Below are 21,291 nucleotides of genomic sequence, written 5' to 3'. Positions count from 1 at the left end.
GCGCAGCCCCTTCCGCGTGGACCTTCTGCCGGAGCCACCTAAAATTACATTTTAAAACATTAGGTTTGGGATCCCTGGGTGGTGCAGCGGTTTGGCGCCTGCCTTTGGCCCAGGGCGCGATCCTGGAGACCCAGGATCGAATCCCACGTCGGGCTCCCGGTGCATGGAGCCTGCTTCTCCCTCTGCCTGTGTCTCTGCCTCTCTCTCTCTCTGTAACTATCATAAAAAAATAAAAAAAAATAAATAAAATAAAACATTAGGTTTTGGGGATCCCTGGGTGGCTCAGCGGTTTGGCGCCTGCCTTTGGCCCAGGGCACGATCCTGGAGTCCCGGAATGAGTCCTGCATCAGGCTCCCGACATGGAGCCTGCTTCTCCCTCCTCCTGAATCTCTGCCTCTCTTTCTCTCTATGCCTATCATAAATAAATAAATAAATCTTTTAAAAAAATAAAATAAAACATTAGGTTTTAAAAGTTATTCGTGCATTGTTCTGAAATTGTGATATTGATTCAGTAAGGGAGAGATTAATATTCAGTCTATAAAAGTATTCACCTGTTTTCCTATATCTAGGCATCTGGAGTGCATTCAAAATTATCCTGATTTACAAATAACTCATTTATAAGTTAAACTGCCTGGGTTGCATCCTTGCCTTTCCACTTACTGGGAAAATGGAGGTGATGATAGTACTTGCCTTATGGGATTGCTAAGAAATTATATGGGTTCATTCCCACCAGGTTCTTTGAACCATACAAGTGAGCCCTTGAGAAATGATAATTACTGGTCCATGAAGGATACTTTGGGGGTGAGCCCAGCAGGTCAAAACCCAGGGCTGATGTTACTGACATCATACCATCTTGACCCAAGTTGACTGAGGGAGTAGGAAGAAGGTTAAAAAAATAGTGGGCATCCACAAATCTCTCAAAAAACCCCTCACATCTGTCAAAACAGACTCCTGGGTTGGATAAACCCTAATTTTGACTCGGTGTGTGATAGCTTACATCCATTACACTGGCCTATTCTGCATGATTTTATATTTGAAAAAAATTAAATTCTATTTTAAAAGTGGATATTTTATGTTTTTAATTACTTATTTGACTGTGTGAGAGAAAGCACTTCAAAAAAAATCATTAATTTATTTGAGAAAGAGAGGGAGAGCACCCAAGGGAGGGGCAGAGGGAGAGAAGCAGACTCCCTAAGCAGGAACTCTAGGTGGGGCTGAATCTCAGGACCCTGAGATCATGACCTGAACCAAATGGAGAGCCCACCCTCAACCACCTGAGCCACCTAGGTGCCCTGAGAAAGCACTTTTAAAAAGTATTTCTAGGAATGTCTGGATGGCTCACTGGTTGAGCGTCTGCCTTCAGGTTAGGATCTCAGGGTCCTGGGACAGAGTTCCCCCAGGGAGCCTGTTTCTCCCTTTGCCTATGTCTCTGCCTCTCTCTCTGTGTCTCTCATGAATAAATAAATAAAATCTTAAAAATAAAATCTATTTCTATTTTATTGAAAGTATCTGTTTGTGTTTGGTCTTCTCTGCTAAACTATAAGCTCCTCTAAGTAGAAATTCCCTGAACCCCAGCAGCCAGCTTAGAGCACCAGTGTTTTAAGTAAATTCCTACCAGCAGCCAGCAGCCTGGAACCAAAGAGCCAATCTGTGAGGTGAGAGTGGGGTGGAGACGGAGATGAGGGCACTGGGATCTGTTTTAACACATCTTCTGAAAGGTAGATGTTCTTCGTTTAAGCTTTTAGAGCACGACTTGCTTTGAGTCTGTTGCTAGTTTCTCCGTTCACCAGGAGGAGTTTGTCACTTTAAGGCAGATAGCAGGAAGTTCAAAGTGCATACTCTGGAGCGGGGAGGGACCAAAACACAGGGTCGCTCTGTCTCTAGAGAGGGTAGCTGAGCATCCGGGCAACTGCGACCCAAAAACAGAGGTTGTAGGATTCTTTTCTGCCCAAAGCAGGTTTGGCTCAGGTAATAGTCTCGCTGGGGGAGGGAAGGGGTGCCGCTGAGTGGCAGGGCTTTGGCTGAAAGGAGGTGGAGAGGAACAGCTCCCTGCCATTGGCTGTTGCTGTTTACACTTTGTTGCTTTATATTTCCTCAACAAGAGCCAAAAGTGCAGATTAGCCTCTGGATGGCAGCTGAAGGATCGGCCAGGTGCTGCGGGAAAGGCAGTGCAGCCACCACAGCAGGGCTCTCGAGCTCCTGGTCTCTCAGACGCAGGGCTCCCATATCCCTTGCATAGCAATTCCCTATGGTTAGGGGGACCCCAGAATCTGACTTCTCCCAAAGCACTTGTCACGGCATTTATCTGGAGGATGCCATGGTCAAGGTCTTTCTTTCCTGACATGTGTTAGCTGATATATGCTTTCTGTCTTTTGTCATTTTTTTTTTTTTGACAGATTACATTGATCCAGCCTGGTGAAGATATCTGGAGACCATGACCAAGAAAAGAATTGCTGTGATTGGAGGAGGTGCTAGCGGGCTCTCCTCTATCAAGTGCTGCCTAGAGGAAGGCTTGGAGCCAGTCTGCTTTGAAAGGACTGATGACATTGGAGGGCTCTGGAGGTTCCAGGTAAGTCTCCTGGTTCTTTAATACTTGGAACCCTCACTGCTACTACATGCCCAGCAGGAGAGTTAGTCTGAAACCTCAGGAGCATCCCAGGTGTAATTTGGAAGTGATCCCCTTCGTGAAGGGCAGAGAGAGACCCAGAAAAGAGGCAGCCACTCCAGGTTGATAGGTGGCAGGTTTATCTTATTTATTTATTTTTTTATTGAAGTTTGATTTGCCAACATATAATAGTATAACACCCAGTGCTCATCCCATCAAGTCCCCTCCTCAGTGCCCATCACACAAACCATGAGGTGGCAGGTTTAAATAAACAAAGGAACTTACATGTGAGGCTTGTTGTGGGCAACTGCAAGGCAAGTAGATCTCCACACCTGCCATTTTAAAAACTTTTATATTACAGGCTGTAACTGGGTTCAATCAGCACCATCCACATGGTCTCCCCACCACCCCACTAGTAAGGCAAGTAGAATGTACATTCCAAGAAGTCTCTGAGGATCAAGCTCTTGGGTTAACCTGTGGTCACATCCTCTTGATGACCTTCCCCCATCATGTCACCTCTCCTGACCAGCTTTTACAATGTCACACAACCCCCTTTTCTGCAGTGTCCCCTGAGAAGTAAGCAAGGGGTTTTGCTATCATGGAGGTGGCCCATTTGGTGTCTGTCTGTCTGTGTGGTAGTCGGATACCACAGCAATAGGGTAGGCACATGCAAAAGAAAACAAAGATGAAGGTAATGATTCCCCAAACAATGTTTTTCCACCAAGAACCCCACGCTCCCAACCACTGATTTATTAAGTTCGCCAGCTGGGGGTTGGATCACTCAGGGTATTCACAGATGTTCTCATGTAATTTAGTAAAGGTGACATATTAGCAGATTCCTCAGGTATGAATGCATAGTGTTCTGTTTGGATAATGGCATAGGTGCCTCCTTTTGAGGCAAAAATAGTGCCCAAAGCCATTCTGTTTTGGAGGACAACTTTTCTCACTAGAGATATTTCATTATTCAGTAAGGACCAGTTTTATTGGTTATCATTTAATGCTTGCTGGGTGAATTTACTAAGGGCTTAAATATGTGCTATAACATCCACCGAGCCAATGGAGGAAACAATGACAGCAGCCAAATAATCCATGTCAGTGAAAGACACAGCATGCCCATCAAGCCTTGAGGTGAGGGAAATTGGCAAATATTGTTACCATGGATGGGGGGAATTCTCTCCTATGCAAAGGGAAAACCCAGGGCGCAATAGTTCAACCATCTAGGTAGGAGCCATGGCCAAAAATTTGTCCCACACAATCACTAGACCCCTTTGGGAGCTACCTAATAAATACCTGGGTGGTATGACCAGTTAGTGCCAAACCAGTCATTGTACTTTAGTATGACAGAGTGACTGACTACATAGTTCCAGTGATATCCATCTTATATTCCTGGTGCAGTTTTGTTGATCCTGTTTAGAATGACTTTTTCTTCCCAACATAGGGATGCCTGGGTGTTCACATGTCCCTAAAGCCATCCCAGATCTGACTCAATGATGGCATTTCTAGGACCCTCCCAGTTAGCGGGCTAATGGGCTACCTGTGTAGTTTGGTTGACAGAAAAAGAAGATCCATGCCCAGGGTTATTGATAGTCTGTGCCACAGGCCAGGTTTCTGGATTAGTATTTTAGTATATCTGGAGAGTATTAGTATTATCAGATGAACCAAGAATGCTAATCCTAGCTTATTCTTCCTTAATGGACTGCTTTAGGGCCTTTCAGTTTCTTTCTTGGAGGAGTGATACTCACCATGGCAATCCCGAAGAACTAGAGAGGGGCAGCTGCCCACATAGCTATCAGTTGGATTGATTTCTTTGTTGGACATAGGAATGAACCCACTGTAGAAAGGAATTCCATCAGGTGCCTATCCTGTAACTGGATACCAAAGGAGCCTCAGAGTTTAAGGTCAAAGAGATATTTAGTAGGAACTTGTATGGGGAGGTGTTTCTCTGCTACAAGAATGGCAAGGCCTGATCTTTAGATGTTAGTGTGGCTACAGTTTTAGGAATTTGACCAGGTCACATATACCAACCATGTTGGCCAGGGGAGGCAGCACTCTCAGATGTGAGTTGGGATAGGGGTGGGATATGCCAGACCAGAAATCCCCATCTTCTCCCCCTCTTTTCAACAGATCTAGCTTGTAGTAGGGCAGTGGGATCCCAGTGGAAATTGAGTAGTTCCTCCTTACCCAGGAGTACAAAGTAACTCACCTATCCCAGCAGAATTTCTCACTGCAAATTTCAGTAGATAATGCCTTTCTCAGAGTTTGGTGTTCTCAACAGCACAGCATGCTGATCCTTGGTGAGCACTGGGGCAATGTCTGGGTTCTGCAACCTCCATACCTTTACAGTATTGAGTGCCTTAGCAGGGCCACGGCACTGGGGCCAGTCTGGCATATGGGGTAATAGGACTTACTGGTTGATCATGCAAACATGTTAAAGTCTGAGACAGTACTTTAGTCTACTTGGCCAAAATGTTTTTAAATGGTAGTAATTTCATCTCTTCCTATAATATCCCTTTTCCTTTCTACCAACTGCTGCTTGGGGGTTCTAGGGGAGCTGGAATCTCCATTTGCCATCATGACTTTTGCCCAGTCTTGCACATCATGACCTTTGAAATGGGACCCCCACACACCCCCACCCATCATGTCTTACTAATGAGGGTATCCATACATGGTACTCAACTTCTATAATCCACTAACAGTAGCAGCCTGGTTTACACACCAACAGGGAAAGCTTGGGTTAGGCCAGATGCAGTGTCTGCACAAACCAGGGCATACGTATAACTTTTACTCCGAGGGAGGGAGGCAGTATAATCAATTTGACAATCTCTCCCTGATTGAGAACGCTGATGGGTAGCTCCAAATTCCTTGGTAGATGTGTTTGGTTTTGTTTAGAACATACAAGACATGCTGTTACTGCATTAACTTGAGTCACTATAGTTCAAGGGCAGTATAAACTAGGGTATCAGCTTCCTGATTGCCAGGGGATGTCAGTGCTTTATAAGCAGGGATCTAGAAAATAGTGAGTTATACCTCAGGCTCTTATAGGTGGACCAAACTGTCTTTCTACATATTCTAATCCCCACAGGGGCTCATTCACGATCATCTAACCCTTGGCTTCCCAATGTCCAAGCCATAGGTTCCATCCCTTTAGAACAGGCCAATTATCAGTACAAAGAGTTAACAAGGGAGTAAAGGCCAAACTTATGAATGATGGATCACCAGCCAAGATCTGAGTTCAGACCACTGGCTACTGTACTTTGTTCCAATTTCCATCCAGATAGTGTCATTGTTGGACTGAATAGTGACTGCAGTCCTCTGGAAGGGATTACCCTGACTAGACCCATCTGTTTACCAGGCATCAGCTGGAATTTCCTCACTCCCTCCTTACAGGCTACAGCAACACAACAGGTATACGGGCAGGGGCATCTGGAGGATCTACATATTCCACAGGTCATAGTAGCACCTGCATTTCTAGTAGGCTGGTGGATAGGATGCTCCTCTGCTGCAAATAGGCATGTCACTTCATCACAGAGGGAATCTGAGCTGTGGCAGAGGTGGGTCAATGGAACGTATTCTCATCCCATCCCTTGAAGGGCAGAGAAGTTCTTAGCACAATGCACTATTCCTCAGTGAGAGGCTTAACCAGGAGGGGTCCTTTGTATACTGATAGGAGCTGGTGCTCTACGGTGGTAGATAGGTTTTTGCCGTCTTTTAGAGCTGAGACCAGAATACTAGGAGTACTCTCTCCCTCTCTAGTGCTAGTGCCCAGTTCACATATTCCAGAGTCACAGACGCATCTAATTCAGATAGTAGTCCTGCTGGGGAGAGGCCCAGAACCATAACTTGCTTTACTAGTATTTTGGCCTTTTCAAAGGCAGCTTGCTGCTCTGATCCCCAGTTCCACATGTGCCCTTTCTTTACCAAGTGACTGTAAAAGGAATGGGGGCACTGTGCCAGGTAGGGTATAAAAGTCCTCCAAAGTCCCCAAAATCTTAGAAAGGCTGGCATCTTGTTCACATTCTTAGGGGCTGGGTGGGCTTGCACCTTATCGATCACAGCTTCTGGAACAACACAATTCTTACCTAAGCAAACAACTCTCAAAAATGTTATAATAGTTCCTTGACCATGAATTTTCTATGGATTCACTGCCTATAGTCTCTCTCACATATGCTCCAGCAAAGCCTTCAGGGTGCCCTGCAGCAAAGGCAAATCTTCCCGTGTCAACATTATATCATCATTGTAATGGATCAATTTTAGTGATGTGGGGAAGGAAAACGGGGCAGGTCTCAGGCTAGCATCCCATGAAATATTGTGGGGCTGTGTAGGCAACCTTGGGAAAGCACTCAAAATACCCATTGTTGCCTCTCCCATGTAAACGAAAATTGATCTTGTGAGTCAGTGGTCAGGGATATACTGGGAAAAGGCATTTGCTAAGTCCAGCACAGCATAGTACACTCCTAGGACTATGGCCCAGGTATCTAAGATGGTGGCAGTGTTGGGCACAGCTGCATGGATGGGGAGGGACTACCTTGTTCAGTTCTCAGTAGTGTGCTGTCATCCACCATGAATTGATCTTTTTTTTTTTTTTTTTTTTTTTTTTTTTTTACTGGCCATTTGCAGTTTGGGATTGCTTATCCTATTTCCTATGCCCTCCAGGAAATTTATATAGACAATTACCACTCTACAGAGATGACAGGGTTACTGGTTACTAATTGACACTTCCCTTCAGCACTGGTTTGATTACCCACAGGTGGAATTCACTGATGGAGATGTGCCCAAGAGCAGGGGACGGGTGAGGAGCCTCCAATTGCGAGTCCAGCTTGCCAGTCAACTGGTGGTCATGTCCTCTTGATGACTTCCTCCAACAATGAGATATTTTATCTTGTGTCAGGAAATATGATGGGCTTAACAGTGATCAAATTTGCTAGAATTGAGCCTGCTGACCTCTTCTCAGAGCCATCACCTCAGGTTCTGTTCAGGTTTTTCTTTCCCTAGGCTAGCAGCAAAATGGGGCACAGATATCCCTTGTTTGTCCTTTACTGATATCTGTGAAAATGAAAATGGCACAGTGATCATTTTCACTTAATGAGTTTTGCTGCTATCTAAAAGAGGGTAAACAATCTTGGGGGGAGGGCAGAGTGTAACAAGATAACAAACATTAGAAAATGTAAAGTGGTTAGAAAATTTAGAGTGGTTGCTCCTGGTCTGCATTAGTTAGTGTCTAGAATACTTGCTTACAACTCCTTCTAGGGATTCCTCCTTTTCAGTTCTCTCTGACCTTCTGGTCTTCTCTTTTCTCCTGCCTCTCTCCCTACCTCCCTCTCTCTCACTCTTCCTTCTCTCTCTCTCTTTTTCTTCCTTTCTTTGAATTCTGGTTCAATTTAAATAATTCTATAATAATCCTGTCCTTGAATAGAATATAAAATCTGGCTGCCTTCTTTGCTTTGAACTTTTCTTTCCCTTGAAAAATCAAATTGGTATTATTCCAGGGCCTGTCTTCAGAAGAGGGCAGAGGGCACCTGCAACTGGTACTTCTTGTCCTTGTATTTATTCAGTTTTAAAGTTGAGTTATTAATACATACATCCAGCCCTGCGACTTGTTCCTGAGTTTAGGTATCATCTACTTAAAAGATGATTAAGCTAATTATATGCCAAAGAATACCAACCTCCTTTATTGAACTTCAAAGTGGCAGGCATTCATTGGGTTTGCTTTTAAACTCGTTTTCTAAACCAGTGAGTGGTATTAAGGTATTCAGATGTGTTTTGTGTTCTGTACAAATGAATATAGCATTGCTCAGCCACTTAAAAATGCCTTCTAGCCGAGCGCATGGGTGGTTCAGTCAGGTGAGCGTCTGACTCTTGATTTCGGCTTAGGTCATGATCTTAGGGTCATGAGATGGGGCCCCACATTGGGCTCTGTGCTCAGCGCAGAGTCTGCTTGAGATTTTCTCTCTCTTCCCTCTGCCCCTCACACTCGTGCACTCACTCTCTGTTTAAAATTACATAAATGGCTTCATAGCATCCCTAGTTGAATACCATGACAGTCCTTTTGCAACTTGGCTCTGTTGAGGGGAACAAACTCTATTTGACAGTAGTCCTTACTCAGTCCTAGAGTGAATACCTCCTGGCAGTACCCCCATGCCTCATCTGGGGCATGAACTGAAAAGGCTGTTAATTAGTGTTTGGTAATTAATATAAAATTATACTTTTGAAATCTAGTCACAACATAGTATAGAGGTTAAGAGCACAGTCTGGGTTCAAATCCCAGGTCTGTACCTAAGAGCAGTGTGACCTTGGGGAATATAATTAGATCTCTGTGTTCTTTAAGGAGATAATAATAGCACTCACCTCATAGAGTTACTGCAGGGAGTAAGTGAATGGATAATTATGTCGATCACTAATAACAGTGCCAAGTGTACAGCAAGTGCCACATGTCATAGTTATTTTTTTTAAGATTTTGGTTTTTTTATTCATGAGAGACTCAGAGAAGACAGAGCCATAGGCAGGGGGAGACTGATGCAGGACTCAGTCCTGGGATCCTGAGATCACGACCTGAGCCAAAAGCAGGAAGACTTGTTCAACCACTGAGCCACCCAGGCATCTCTGTCATTATTATTATTCCGTAGGCCTGGGGTATGGCCGGTGCATTTGGTGTCTCTAGAAAGTGTCCTAGCCAGGTTTGCCAAAAACTGATCAGCCAGTGAAATCAGTTCAAGTCCCCGTTCTACCTGAGTATCAGGTTTCTGGTTTTTTGACTGCAAAACGGTTTAAACTTGTTCTCTGTTAAAAATGGGATTTTTTTTCCTGAATATCCACTTGGCAAAATTTCAACACCATATGAACTGCTTCTTTGAAAATCAATAAGCTATATTTTGTCATGACGTTCTGATTTCTGTTAAGACAGACTACATCTGTGTCCATTATATTATATATCATACGTAATATATTTTACACACATCTATATACATACATACACATGTGTACAACTACACTCCTGTATTTCTAGAGTCAAATGTGATGTCTGACATGTGTTAGGTGCCAAATATATTTATGTTTTATAAATAAATCCTCAAGAGGCCAAATGTCTTGAGGGGCTGCTTAGAATCCTTGTGGAAATAGAGACCTTCATTCTCACATATTCCACAGTTACACAATGTGGATCCTGAGGTATATAAACATCCATTAATTTTGGATTAAACATGTTATGTGCTGATGCTGTGTTCCTTAAGAATTTCCTCTGAGGGGCAGCCTGGGTGGCTCAGCGGTTTAGCGCCGCCTTCAGCCCAGGGCGTGATCCTGGGGACCTGGGATCGAGTCCTCCATCGGGCTCCCTGCATGGAGGCTGCCTCTCCCTCTGCCTGTCTCTGCCTCTCTCTCTCTCTCTCTCTCTCTCTCTGTCTCTCATGAATAAATAAATAAAATCTTAAAAAATAAAAAGAACTTCCTCTGAGATCTGCTGCTCTACCACCCCCTGGTTTGTTATTTGAGGTCTTTATAAATAATAATAATTATAAGTTCTCAAGACATTGATTTCAGTTAGTTCTTGTCTCCTCGTGAACACATCAGAGTGACAGTGGAAAGTAGTGTTAATGTGAAACATACCATTTGACTTTTCATACTTTAATATTACTTTATGAGTGAAAGAACTTTAACATGATAAACCCTTTATGAATGCTGAGGATTTAATAAGTATTTAATGCTGGAAAATATTTTTTTTAATTCTGTAATCAACCTGAATTTTTAAAATCCTTAAAGCATACCAAAACAGAGCTTCTCAGACCTTAATATACATAGGAATCACTGGTAATGTTGCCAAAATATACATCCTGATTCCTCAATCTGGAGTGCTGCTAAGATTCTGAATTTCTGATAAACCCCTAGGTTACACCAATGCTGCTGATGTGAGAACTACTTTCCCAGTAGTAAAGCTCTAAAGATGGGGATCCCTTGGTGGCTCAGCGGTTTAGCGCCTGCCTTTGGCCCAGGGTGTGATCCTGGAGTCCCAGGATTGAGTCCCATGTCGGGCTCCCTGCGTGGAGCCTGCTTCTCCCTCTGCCTGTGTCTCTGCCTCTCTCTCCCTCTCTCTGTGTATCTCATGAATAAATAAATAAATAAATAAGTCTTAAAAACAAAAAAAAGCTCTAAAGAGTATATGTTAGGGGGCACCTGGCTGCCTCAGTCAGTGGAGTGTGTGACTCTTGATCTCATAGTTGTAAGTTTGAACTCCACGTCAGGTGTAGAGCTTACTTAAAAACAAAATCTTTGGAAAACAGAGCATATACAAGAAAATATATGAAGTGGATACAGGATAATATAAGATGTGGCATGTTAATTTAAAAGATAAAATGAAAACAAAATGCAATATAAATTAAGCAGGTGACTAGGTTTTTAAAAATTCTTATTAACTCTCTCCCTTCTAAAAAAAACAAACAAACAAATAAATGCAAAACCACTTAGAAGAGGGTGGAGAGCAGTGGTTCTCAGCACTGGCCATACTTTAAAGGATCGCCTGGGGGAATTTTAACAAATAATAATGTTAGTCCATCCAGAAATTCTGGTGTGATTGGCTTGTGGTACCAGTAAAGCTCTTTATTACTAATGTCCCCTGTGCAGCTGATATAGAGACTTTTGCCCTATAGTTTTTAAACCCAGCTCTCCCAGTTGATAAATGAGGATAACATGCAAAATCAGTACCAGTTTACTGGACTTTGGACTTTGTTAGATGCTGTTGACATAGATAAACTCCTGCCACTGTCCTCAAACATTCTGCAGTTTTGCTGAGAATGTGTGGAGAAAAGACTTTGAGGTTGATGGGATGAGCTCTGATGCCCTGAGCTTTCCGGGGCCTGCACACTACCTCTTACCAGCAGATCTCAACTTTGTCTGCATATTAGACAAGGAGCAATTAAAATGGGGCCTCTAGGATGGGGATGAGGCATTATGTTACTGTTTATTTTAGATTATTCTAATGTGCAGACAAGGTTGAGAACAGTCCTAAAGCTTCTGTCCCATGGAATTCTGAGTCTGTCAAAGGAACAGAAGAGCAACACTGCCCCTGTTCTCTTTTCTTGTATGAATTTCCTGCTCAAATGTGTGAATCATGTGCTCAGGCAGGAAATACAAGCAAGGTGCATTTGTACAGGGCAGAATTATTAATTGATTGTAGGAAAATTTAAAACCCAGGAGCAGCAGCTTCTTTTTCCACTTTCTGACCCAATACTGTTCTGCTCCTATTCTCTTTTATAAAAAGCAGTGAGTTGACACAATGGTAAACACTACCTGGGATCCAATCAAGTATTTGGAAGAGCTTGATGGTTTTTATTGACACAAGAAAACACTTTGCTGTGTCAGTACTGTGAAAAAGAATATAAATATATGAGTTTTGCTACAGGGCTAAAATCTGTGATTCATTTAGCTCCGTGACTCCAACAGACCTGCTCTACAAAGTGTGGTTCTACTCCTTATACTCAATTTTGAACCTCTGGAAGGCAAGGACAAATTAAATAGTGTTTTTATTACAGAATGACTTTAGAAATATCTGTTGAATAAATGAATGAAATAAATTTCAGAAGGTAGGAACATATCTACTCTTACCCCCATAAACATCTTAGTTCCAAAATGAGCCTGCCCCTCATTCATTTTAATTTCTTTAAGAAATGTGTTATGTGCAAATATGTTTAAATAAACTTTTAATTTCAGAACAGTTTTAGACTTACAGAATTATTAGGAAGATAGTACAGAATCCCGAAATACATGACACCCAGTTTTCCCTCTCAACGTTTTTTTATTAATATGATACATTTGTCATAATTAATGAACCAATACTAATAGTTATTAGCTAGAGGTCCATATTCTATTCACGTTTGCTCAGTTTCTTTCTGATGGCCCTTCCTGTATCAGGATCCCATCCAGGATACCACATTACATTCAGTTGTCATGTCTCCTTGTGACTATGACAATTTCTCAGACTTTCCTTGTTTTTGATGACCTTGACAGTTTTAAGGATTATTAATTATTTTATAGAATGTCCCTCAGTTGGGATTTTTCTGATGTTTTTATCATGGTTAGACTGGGGTTATGGATTTGGGGGCAGAAGACCATAGAGATACAGTGCCATTCTCATCATCTCAGTAGTACTATAAATATGACTTTTCACTATTGATATTAACCTCGATGACCTGGCTTGAGACGGTTTTTGTCATGTTTTACCACTGTAAAGTCACTCTTCTTTTTTCCCCCCTTGCTATACTGTACTTTTTGAAAGTCACTATGCGCAATACATACTTAAGGTCAAAGCTGCCTTTTCTAGGCCTTTTGTCTTTCCATATAAACTTTAGAATCAAGTTGCTAATAGCTAAAAACATGTTGGGAAGAACTGACATCTTAATAATGTTGATTCCTTCTATCTATAAGCACAGAATCTCTTTCTATTTATTTAGATCCTTGATTTTTTTCGTCTGTGTTTTATAGTTTCTGCATATAAATCCTATACATATTTTATTAAATTTATATGCATAAATATTTCATTTTGGGGGTATTATTGTAAATGGTGTTTAAAAAAATTTAAATCTAATTGTTCATTTCTGGTATATAGGAAAGCAATTAACTTTATACCTTAAAGTTAACTTTGTATCTTGCAACCCTGCTATACTTGCTTATTAGTTCCAGGTTGTTGTTGTTGTTTTAAATTCTTTGGGATTTTCTACATAAACGTGTCATCTGTGACTAAAAATAATTTTATTTCTTCATCCCAATCTGTATACTTTTATTTCCTTTCCTTTTGGGGAGGGCTTTAATGCCACTTTACTAGTTAGCTTGTTTTTATTTAAATTTCAGTTAGTTAACATACAGTGTAATATTTTAGGTATACAATATAGTGATTCAACACTTCCATAAAACACAGTGCTCATCACAACAAATGCACTCCTATCCCCAATACCTATTTCACCTATTCTCCTACCCACCTCCCCTTTTGGTAACCATCAGTTACCAAACCATTAGTTTGTTCTCTATAGTTAAGAGTCTGTCTCTCTTTTTTTTTTCTTTGCTTATTTGTTTTGTTCCTTAAATTCCATGTATAAATAAAATTACATGGTATTTGTCTTTCTCTGACTGATTTATTTGCTTAGAACTAGAGTTCTATCCATGTTGTTGCAAATGGCAAGATTTTGTTCTTTTTTATGGCTGAGTAATATTCTAATATTCCATTGTATGTATATATACCACATCTTCTTTATCCATTCATCAGTTGATGGACACTTGCATAGTTTGGCTATTGTAGACAATGCTGCTATAAACATTGGGGTGCATGTATCTCTTTGAATTAGTATTTTTGTATTTGGGTAAAAACCTAGTAGTGCAATTGATGGGTCATAGGGTAGTTCTATTTTTAACTTTTTGAGGAACCTCCATACTATTTTCCCCAAATAGCCAAAGCAACCTTGAAAAAGCAAAGCAAAGTTGGAAACATCACAATTCCAGACTTCAAGTTATATTACAAAGCTGTAGTAATCAAAACAGTATAGTCCTGGCACAAAAATAAACATATAGATCAATAGAACAGAATAGAAAACCCACAAAGAAACCCACAACTATACGGCCAATTAGTCTTTGACAAGGTAGGAAAGGATATCCAAAGGAAAAAAAAAGTCTCTTTAACAAATGGTGTTGGGGAAATTGGACAGCAACATGCAAAAGAATGAAACTGGACCACTTTCTTACATTAGACATAAAAATAAATTCAGAAACGTGAAACATGAAACATGAAACCATAAAAATCCTAGAGGAGAACACAAGCAGCAACATTTTTTACAATGGCCATAGCAACTTCTTTCTAGATGTGTCTCCTAAAGCAAGGAAACAAAAGCAAAAATAAACTATGAGAACTTCATCAAAATAATAAAGCTTCTGTTCAGCAAAGGAAACAATCAACAAAATAAAAAGCAGCCTACAGAATGGGAGAAGATATTTGCAAATGACATATCTGATAAAGGGGGAGTATCCAAAAACCTATAAAGAACTTATTAAACTCAACACCCCAAAAGCAAATAATCCAATTAAAAAGTGGGCTGGAGACACAAATAGACATTTTTCCAAAGAAGACCTACAGACACATGAAAAGATGCTCAACATCACTGATCATCAAGGAAATACAAATCAAAACTACAATGAGATATCACCTCACACCTATCAGAATGACTAAAACAACAACACAAGAAATAATAGATATTGGTGAAGATGTGGAGAAAGGGGAACCCTCTTGCTTTGTTGGTGGAAATGCAATCTGGTACAGCCACTATTCCTTTTCTTGTCTTATTATACCAACTAGGATTTCTACATGTTGAACAGGAATGGTAAGAGAGGACATCTTTGTCTTGTTCCTAATTTTAAGGGAAAAATTGTCCATTTTATCACTATTAAGTTATGATGTTTAGCTGTAGGTATTTTGTAGATTTTTAAAATCAAATTGAAGAAATTTTTCTCTAAGTTTGCTAGAGAGAAGGAGAGTATATGTATGGTGAGGAGGGGCAGAAGGAGAGGGAGAGAAAGGGTCTCAAGAAGACTCCTCATTTTAAATCATGAACGGGTGTTCTATAAACAACATTTCAACAAAAACAAAAGAAAGATACTACCTCCTTAATAAATGAACTTGTTTTTCCTATTTTCAAGTTCTATTGACTTAAAATTTTAAAAATGTAAGCAGAACCAGCTGACAGAATAGAGGTTATACAACATATAAGTATATAAACATGGGTGAACATAGGTAGTATACAATTGCCCCATGCAGACATATTTTATATATTTGGTGATGAGAATGTGAATTTAACTTTGTACTATTACTTTTTTATGAGAAGTTATATGTCTTTTTCAGTGTTCCTACATAGATTTGAAAATTATAGTTTTTGTATCTCCAAATTCATTTTCCATAGTTTAGTCATTAATTCATTTCAAAGCATTTATTGAACACCCAATATATTATCAGCTACTATACAGATGGTAGAGACACAGAGAAGAACAAGATATATATCCCATCGTCGGGTACCTCACAGTCATAATACAGTGTTAGGTTTAAGTTGCCTTTGAGAGCTTGAACACGAATGGGACATCTGACTCTGTGGGGAAAAACAGGTAAGTCTTCTCCAAAGAAGTGCCATTTGATGTGATTCTGGAATGAAAGATAGGGATTTTTCTAATGAAGAAACAATAATATGTACTTTTAAAGTTTAAAGTTGTGAAGGGGCCACCCACTTGAACCCCTATCCCCAGACCCGACTTTAGTTACCAGTCACAAATTCAGGTTGTAACTTGTACTTCTGACTAACCAGCTATAAATCAGAGGTTCCCACAGCACCCTCCTTGGGTTTGATTAATTTGCTAGAGTGGCTCACGGCACTCAGAAAAACCCATTTACTCACTAGATTACCAGTTTATTATAAAAGGATGTAACTCAGCAGCCAAATGGAAGAAATGCATACATAGGACAAAGTATGGGGACAGGGGACAGAGCTTCTGTGCTCTTTCGGAGTGCCCTACTTTCTTCATATCTCCTCAGCTTCACCAACCTGGAAGTTCCTTGAACTCCATGTTTTCCAGTTTTTATCAAGGCTTCATTATGTAGGCATGGTTGATGACATTATTAAATCATGGCCTTGACAGTTTATTCAACTTCCAGCCTCTCTGCAAAACGGTTTAAACTTGTTCTCTGTTAAAAATGGGATTTTTTTTCCTGAATATCCACTTGGCAAAATTTCAACACCATATGAACTGCTTCTTTGAAAATCAATAAGCTATATTTTGTCATGACGTTCTGATTTCTGTTAAGACAGACTACATCTGTGTCCATTATATTATATATCATACGTAATATATTTTACACACATCTATATACATACATACACATGTGTACAACTACACTCCTGTATTTCTAGAGTCAAATGTGATGTCTGACATGTGTTAGGTGCCAAATATATTTATGTTTTATAAATAAATCCTCAAGAGGCCAAATGTCTTGAGGGGCTGCTTAGAATCCTTGTGGAAATAGAGACCTTCATTCTCACATATTCCACAGTTACACAATGTGGATCCTGAGGTATATAAACATCCATTAATTTTGGATTAAACATGTTATGTGCTGATGCTGTGTTCCTTAAGAATTTCCTCTGAGGGGCAGCCTGGGTGGCTCAGCGGTTTAGCGCCGCCTTCAGCCCAGGGCGTGATCCTGGGGACCTGGGATCGAGTCCTCCATCGGGCTCCCTGCATGGAGGCTGCCTCTCCCTCTGCCTGTCTCTGCCTCTCTCTCTCTCTCTCTCTCTCTCTCTCTGTCTCTCATGAATAAATAAATAAAATCTTAAAAAATAAAAAGAACTTCCTCTGAGATCTGCTGCTCTACCACCCCCTGGTTTGTTATTTGAGGTCTTTATAAATAATAATAATTATAAGTTCTCAAGACATTGATTTCAGTTAGTTCTTGTCTCCTCGTGAACACATCAGAGTGACAGTGGAAAGTAGTGTTAATGTGAAACATACCATTTGACTTTTCATACTTTAATATTACTTTATGAGTGAAAGAACTTTAACATGATAAACCCTTTATGAATGCTGAGGATTTAATAAGTATTTAATGCTGGAAAATATTTTTTTTAATTCTGTAATCAACCTGAATTTTTAAAATCCTTAAAGCATACCAAAACAGAGCTTCTCAGACCTTAATATACATAGGAATCACTGGTAATGTTGCCAAAATATACATCCTGATTCCTCAATCTGGAGTGCTGCTAAGATTCTGAATTTCTGATAAACCCCTAGGTTACACCAATGCTGCTGATGTGAGAACTACTTTCCCAGTAGTAAAGCTCTAAAGATGGGGATCCCTTGGTGGCTCAGCGGTTTAGCGCCTGCCTTTGGCCCAGGGTGTGATCCTGGAGTCCCAGGATTGAGTCCCATGTCGGGCTCCCTGCGTGGAGCCTGCTTCTCCCTCTGCCTGTGTCTCTGCCTCTCTCTCCCTCTCTCTGTGTATCTCATGAATAAATAAATAAATAAATAAGTCTTAAAAACAAAAAAAAGCTCTAAAGAGTATATGTTAGGGGGCACCTGGCTGCCTCAGTCAGTGGAGTGTGTGACTCTTGATCTCATAGTTGTAAGTTTGAACTCCACGTCAGGTGTAGAGCTTACTTAAAAACAAAATCTTTGGAAAACAGAGCATATACAAGAAAATATATGAAGTGGATACAGGATAATATAAGATGTGGCATGTTAATTTAAAAGATAAAATGAAAACAAAATGCAATATAAATTAAGCAGGTGACTAGGTTTTTAAAAATTCTTATTAACTCTCTCCCTTCTAAAAAAAACAAACAAACAAATAAATGCAAAACCACTTAGAAGAGGGTGGAGAGCAGTGGTTCTCAGCACTGGCCATACTTTAAAGGATCGCCTGGGGGAATTTTAACAAATAATAATGTTAGTCCATCCAGAAATTCTGGTGTGATTGGCTTGTGGTACCAGTAAAGCTCTTTATTACTAATGTCCCCTGTGCAGCTGATATAGAGACTTTTGCCCTATAGTTTTTAAACCCAGCTCTCCCAGTTGATAAATGAGGATAACATGCAAAATCAGTACCAGTTTACTGGACTTTGGACTTTGTTAGATGCTGTTGACATAGATAAACTCCTGCCACTGTCCTCAAACATTCTGCAGTTTTGCTGAGAATGTGTGGAGAAAAGACTTTGAGGTTGATGGGATGAGCTCTGATGCCCTGAGCTTTCCGGGGCCTGCACACTACCTCTTACCAGCAGATCTCAACTTTGTCTGCATATTAGACAAGGAGCAATTAAAATGGGGCCTCTAGGATGGGGATGAGGCATTATGTTACTGTTTATTTTAGATTATTCTAATGTGCAGACAAGGTTGAGAACAGTCCTAAAGCTTCTGTCCCATGGAATTCTGAGTCTGTCAAAGGAACAGAAGAGCAACACTGCCCCTGTTCTCTTTTCTTGTATGAATTTCCTGCTCAAATGTGTGAATCATGTGCTCAGGCAGGAAATACAAGCAAGGTGCATTTGTACAGGGCAGAATTATTAATTGATTGTAGGAAAATTTAAAACCCAGGAGCAGCAGCTTCTTTTTCCACTTTCTGACCCAATACTGTTCTGCTCCTATTCTCTTTTATAAAAAGCAGTGAGTTGACACAATGGTAAACACTACCTGGGATCCAATCAAGTATTTGGAAGAGCTTGATGGTTTTTATTGACACAAGAAAACACTTTGCTGTGTCAGTACTGTGAAAAAGAATATAAATATATGAGTTTTGCTACAGGGCTAAAATCTGTGATTCATTTAGCTCCGTGACTCCAACAGACCTGCTCTACAAAGTGTGGTTCTACTCCTTATACTCAATTTTGAACCTCTGGAAGGCAAGGACAAATTAAATAGTGTTTTTATTACAGAATGACTTTAGAAATATCTGTTGAATAAATGAATGAAATAAATTTCAGAAGGTAGGAACATATCTACTCTTACCCCCATAAACATCTTAGTTCCAAAATGAGCCTGCCCCTCATTCATTTTAATTTCTTTAAGAAATGTGTTATGTGCAAATATGTTTAAATAAACTTTTAATTTCAGAACAGTTTTAGACTTACAGAATTATTAGGAAGATAGTACAGAATCCCGAAATACATGACACCCAGTTTTCCCTCTCAACGTTTTTTTATTAATATGATACATTTGTCATAATTAATGAACCAATACTAATAGTTATTAGCTAGAGGTCCATATTCTATTCACGTTTGCTCAGTTTCTTTCTGATGGCCCTTCCTGTATCAGGATCCCATCCAGGATACCACATTACATTCAGTTGTCATGTCTCCTTGTGACTATGACAATTTCTCAGACTTTCCTTGTTTTTGATGACCTTGACAGTTTTAAGGATTATTAATTATTTTATAGAATGTCCCTCAGTTGGGATTTTTCTGATGTTTTTATCATGGTTAGACTGGGGTTATGGATTTGGGGGCAGAAGACCATAGAGATACAGTGCCATTCTCATCATCTCAGTAGTACTATAAATATGACTTTTCACTATTGATATTAACCTCGATGACCTGGCTTGAGACGGTTTTTGTCATGTTTTACCACTGTAAAGTCACTCTTCTTTTTTCCCCCCTTGCTATACTGTACTTTTTGAAAGTCACTATGCGCAATACATACTTAAGGTCAAAGCTGCCTTTTCTAGGCCTTTTGTCTTTCCATATAAACTTTAGAATCAAGTTGCTAATAGCTAAAAACATGTTGGGAAGAACTGACATCTTAATAATGTTGATTCCTTCTATCTATAAGCACAGAATCTCTTTCTATTTATTTAGATCCTTGATTTTTTTCGTCTGTGTTTTATAGTTTCTGCATATAAATCCTATACATATTTTATTAAATTTATATGCATAAATATTTCATTTTGGGGGTATTATTGTAAATGGTGTTTAAAAAAATTTAAATCTAATTGTTCATTTCTGGTATATAGGAAAGCAATTAACTTTATACCTTAAAGTTAACTTTGTATCTTGCAACCCTGCTATACTTGCTTATTAGTTCCAGGTTGTTGTTGTTGTTTTAAATTCTTTGGGATTTTCTACATAAACGTGTCATCTGTGACTAAAAATAATTTTATTTCTTCATCCCAATCTGTATACTTTTATTTCCTTTCCTTTTGGGGAGGGCTTTAATGCCACTTTACTAGTTAGCTTGTTTTTATTTAAATTTCAGTTAGTTAACATACAGTGTAATATTTTAGGTATACAATATAGTGATTCAACACTTCCATAAAACACAGTGCTCATCACAACAAATGCACTCCTATCCCCAATACCTATTTCACCTATTCTCCTACCCACCTCCCCTTTTGGTAACCATCAGTTACCAAACCATTAGTTTGTTCTCTATAGTTAAGAGTCTGTCTCTCTTTTTTTTTTCTTTGCTTATTTGTTTTGTTCCTTAAATTCCATGTATAAATAAAATTACATGGTATTTGTCTTTCTCTGACTGATTTATTTGCTTAGAACTAGAGTTCTATCCATGTTGTTGCAAATGGCAAGATTTTGTTCTTTTTTATGGCTGAGTAATATTCTAATATTCCATTGTATGTATATATACCACATCTTCTTTATCCATTCATCAGTTGATGGACACTTGCATAGTTTGGCTATTGTAGACAATGCTGCTATAAACATTGGGGTGCATGTATCTCTTTGAATTAGTATTTTTGTATTTGGGTAAAAACCTAGTAGTGCAATTGATGGGTCATAGGGTAGTTCTATTTTTAACTTTTTGAGGAACCTCCATACTATTTTCCCCAAATAGCCAAAGCAACCTTGAAAAAGCAAAGCAAAGTTGGAAACATCACAATTCCAGACTTCAAGTTATATTACAAAGCTGTAGTAATCAAAACAGTATAGTCCTGGCACAAAAATAAACATATAGATCAATAGAACAGAATAGAAAACCCACAAAGAAACCCACAACTATACGGCCAATTAGTCTTTGACAAGGTAGGAAAGGATATCCAAAGGAAAAAAAAAGTCTCTTTAACAAATGGTGTTGGGGAAATTGGACAGCAACATGCAAAAGAATGAAACTGGACCACTTTCTTACATTAGACATAAAAATAAATTCAGAAACGTGAAACATGAAACATG

At 39.7% G+C, this 21,291-nt stretch overlaps 1 protein-coding gene across 2 annotated transcripts in view; it reads left to right on the top strand.

Annotated features, from left to right (window-relative positions):
- The first annotated feature begins 1,814 nt into the window (after positions 1–1,814).
- The window catches only part of FMO5 (flavin containing dimethylaniline monoxygenase 5), a 39,665-nt gene continuing 20,188 nt past the window's right edge, over positions 1,815–21,291 (top strand). The window contains exons 1-2 of one of the 2 annotated variants that reach the window (XM_038561965.1): positions 1,815–1,968; positions 2,397–2,569. In XM_038561965.1, the coding sequence (XP_038417893.1) occupies positions 2,435–2,569 (135 nt within the window). In that variant the 5' untranslated portion in view covers positions 1,815–1,968; positions 2,397–2,434. Of the gene's footprint in view, positions 1,969–2,010; positions 2,152–2,396; positions 2,570–21,291 lie in introns of those variants that run through there. The other variant, XM_038561966.1, reaches the window with a different exon arrangement.

This window comes from Canis lupus, chromosome 17 (assembly GCF_011100685.1).
Source record: "Canis lupus familiaris isolate Mischka breed German Shepherd chromosome 17, alternate assembly UU_Cfam_GSD_1.0, whole genome shotgun sequence".
Lineage (NCBI taxonomy): Eukaryota > Metazoa > Chordata > Mammalia > Carnivora > Canidae > Canis > Canis lupus.
Note: the sequence above shows the minus strand (reverse complement) of the source record. Positions and strands in the feature narration are given on the sequence as shown.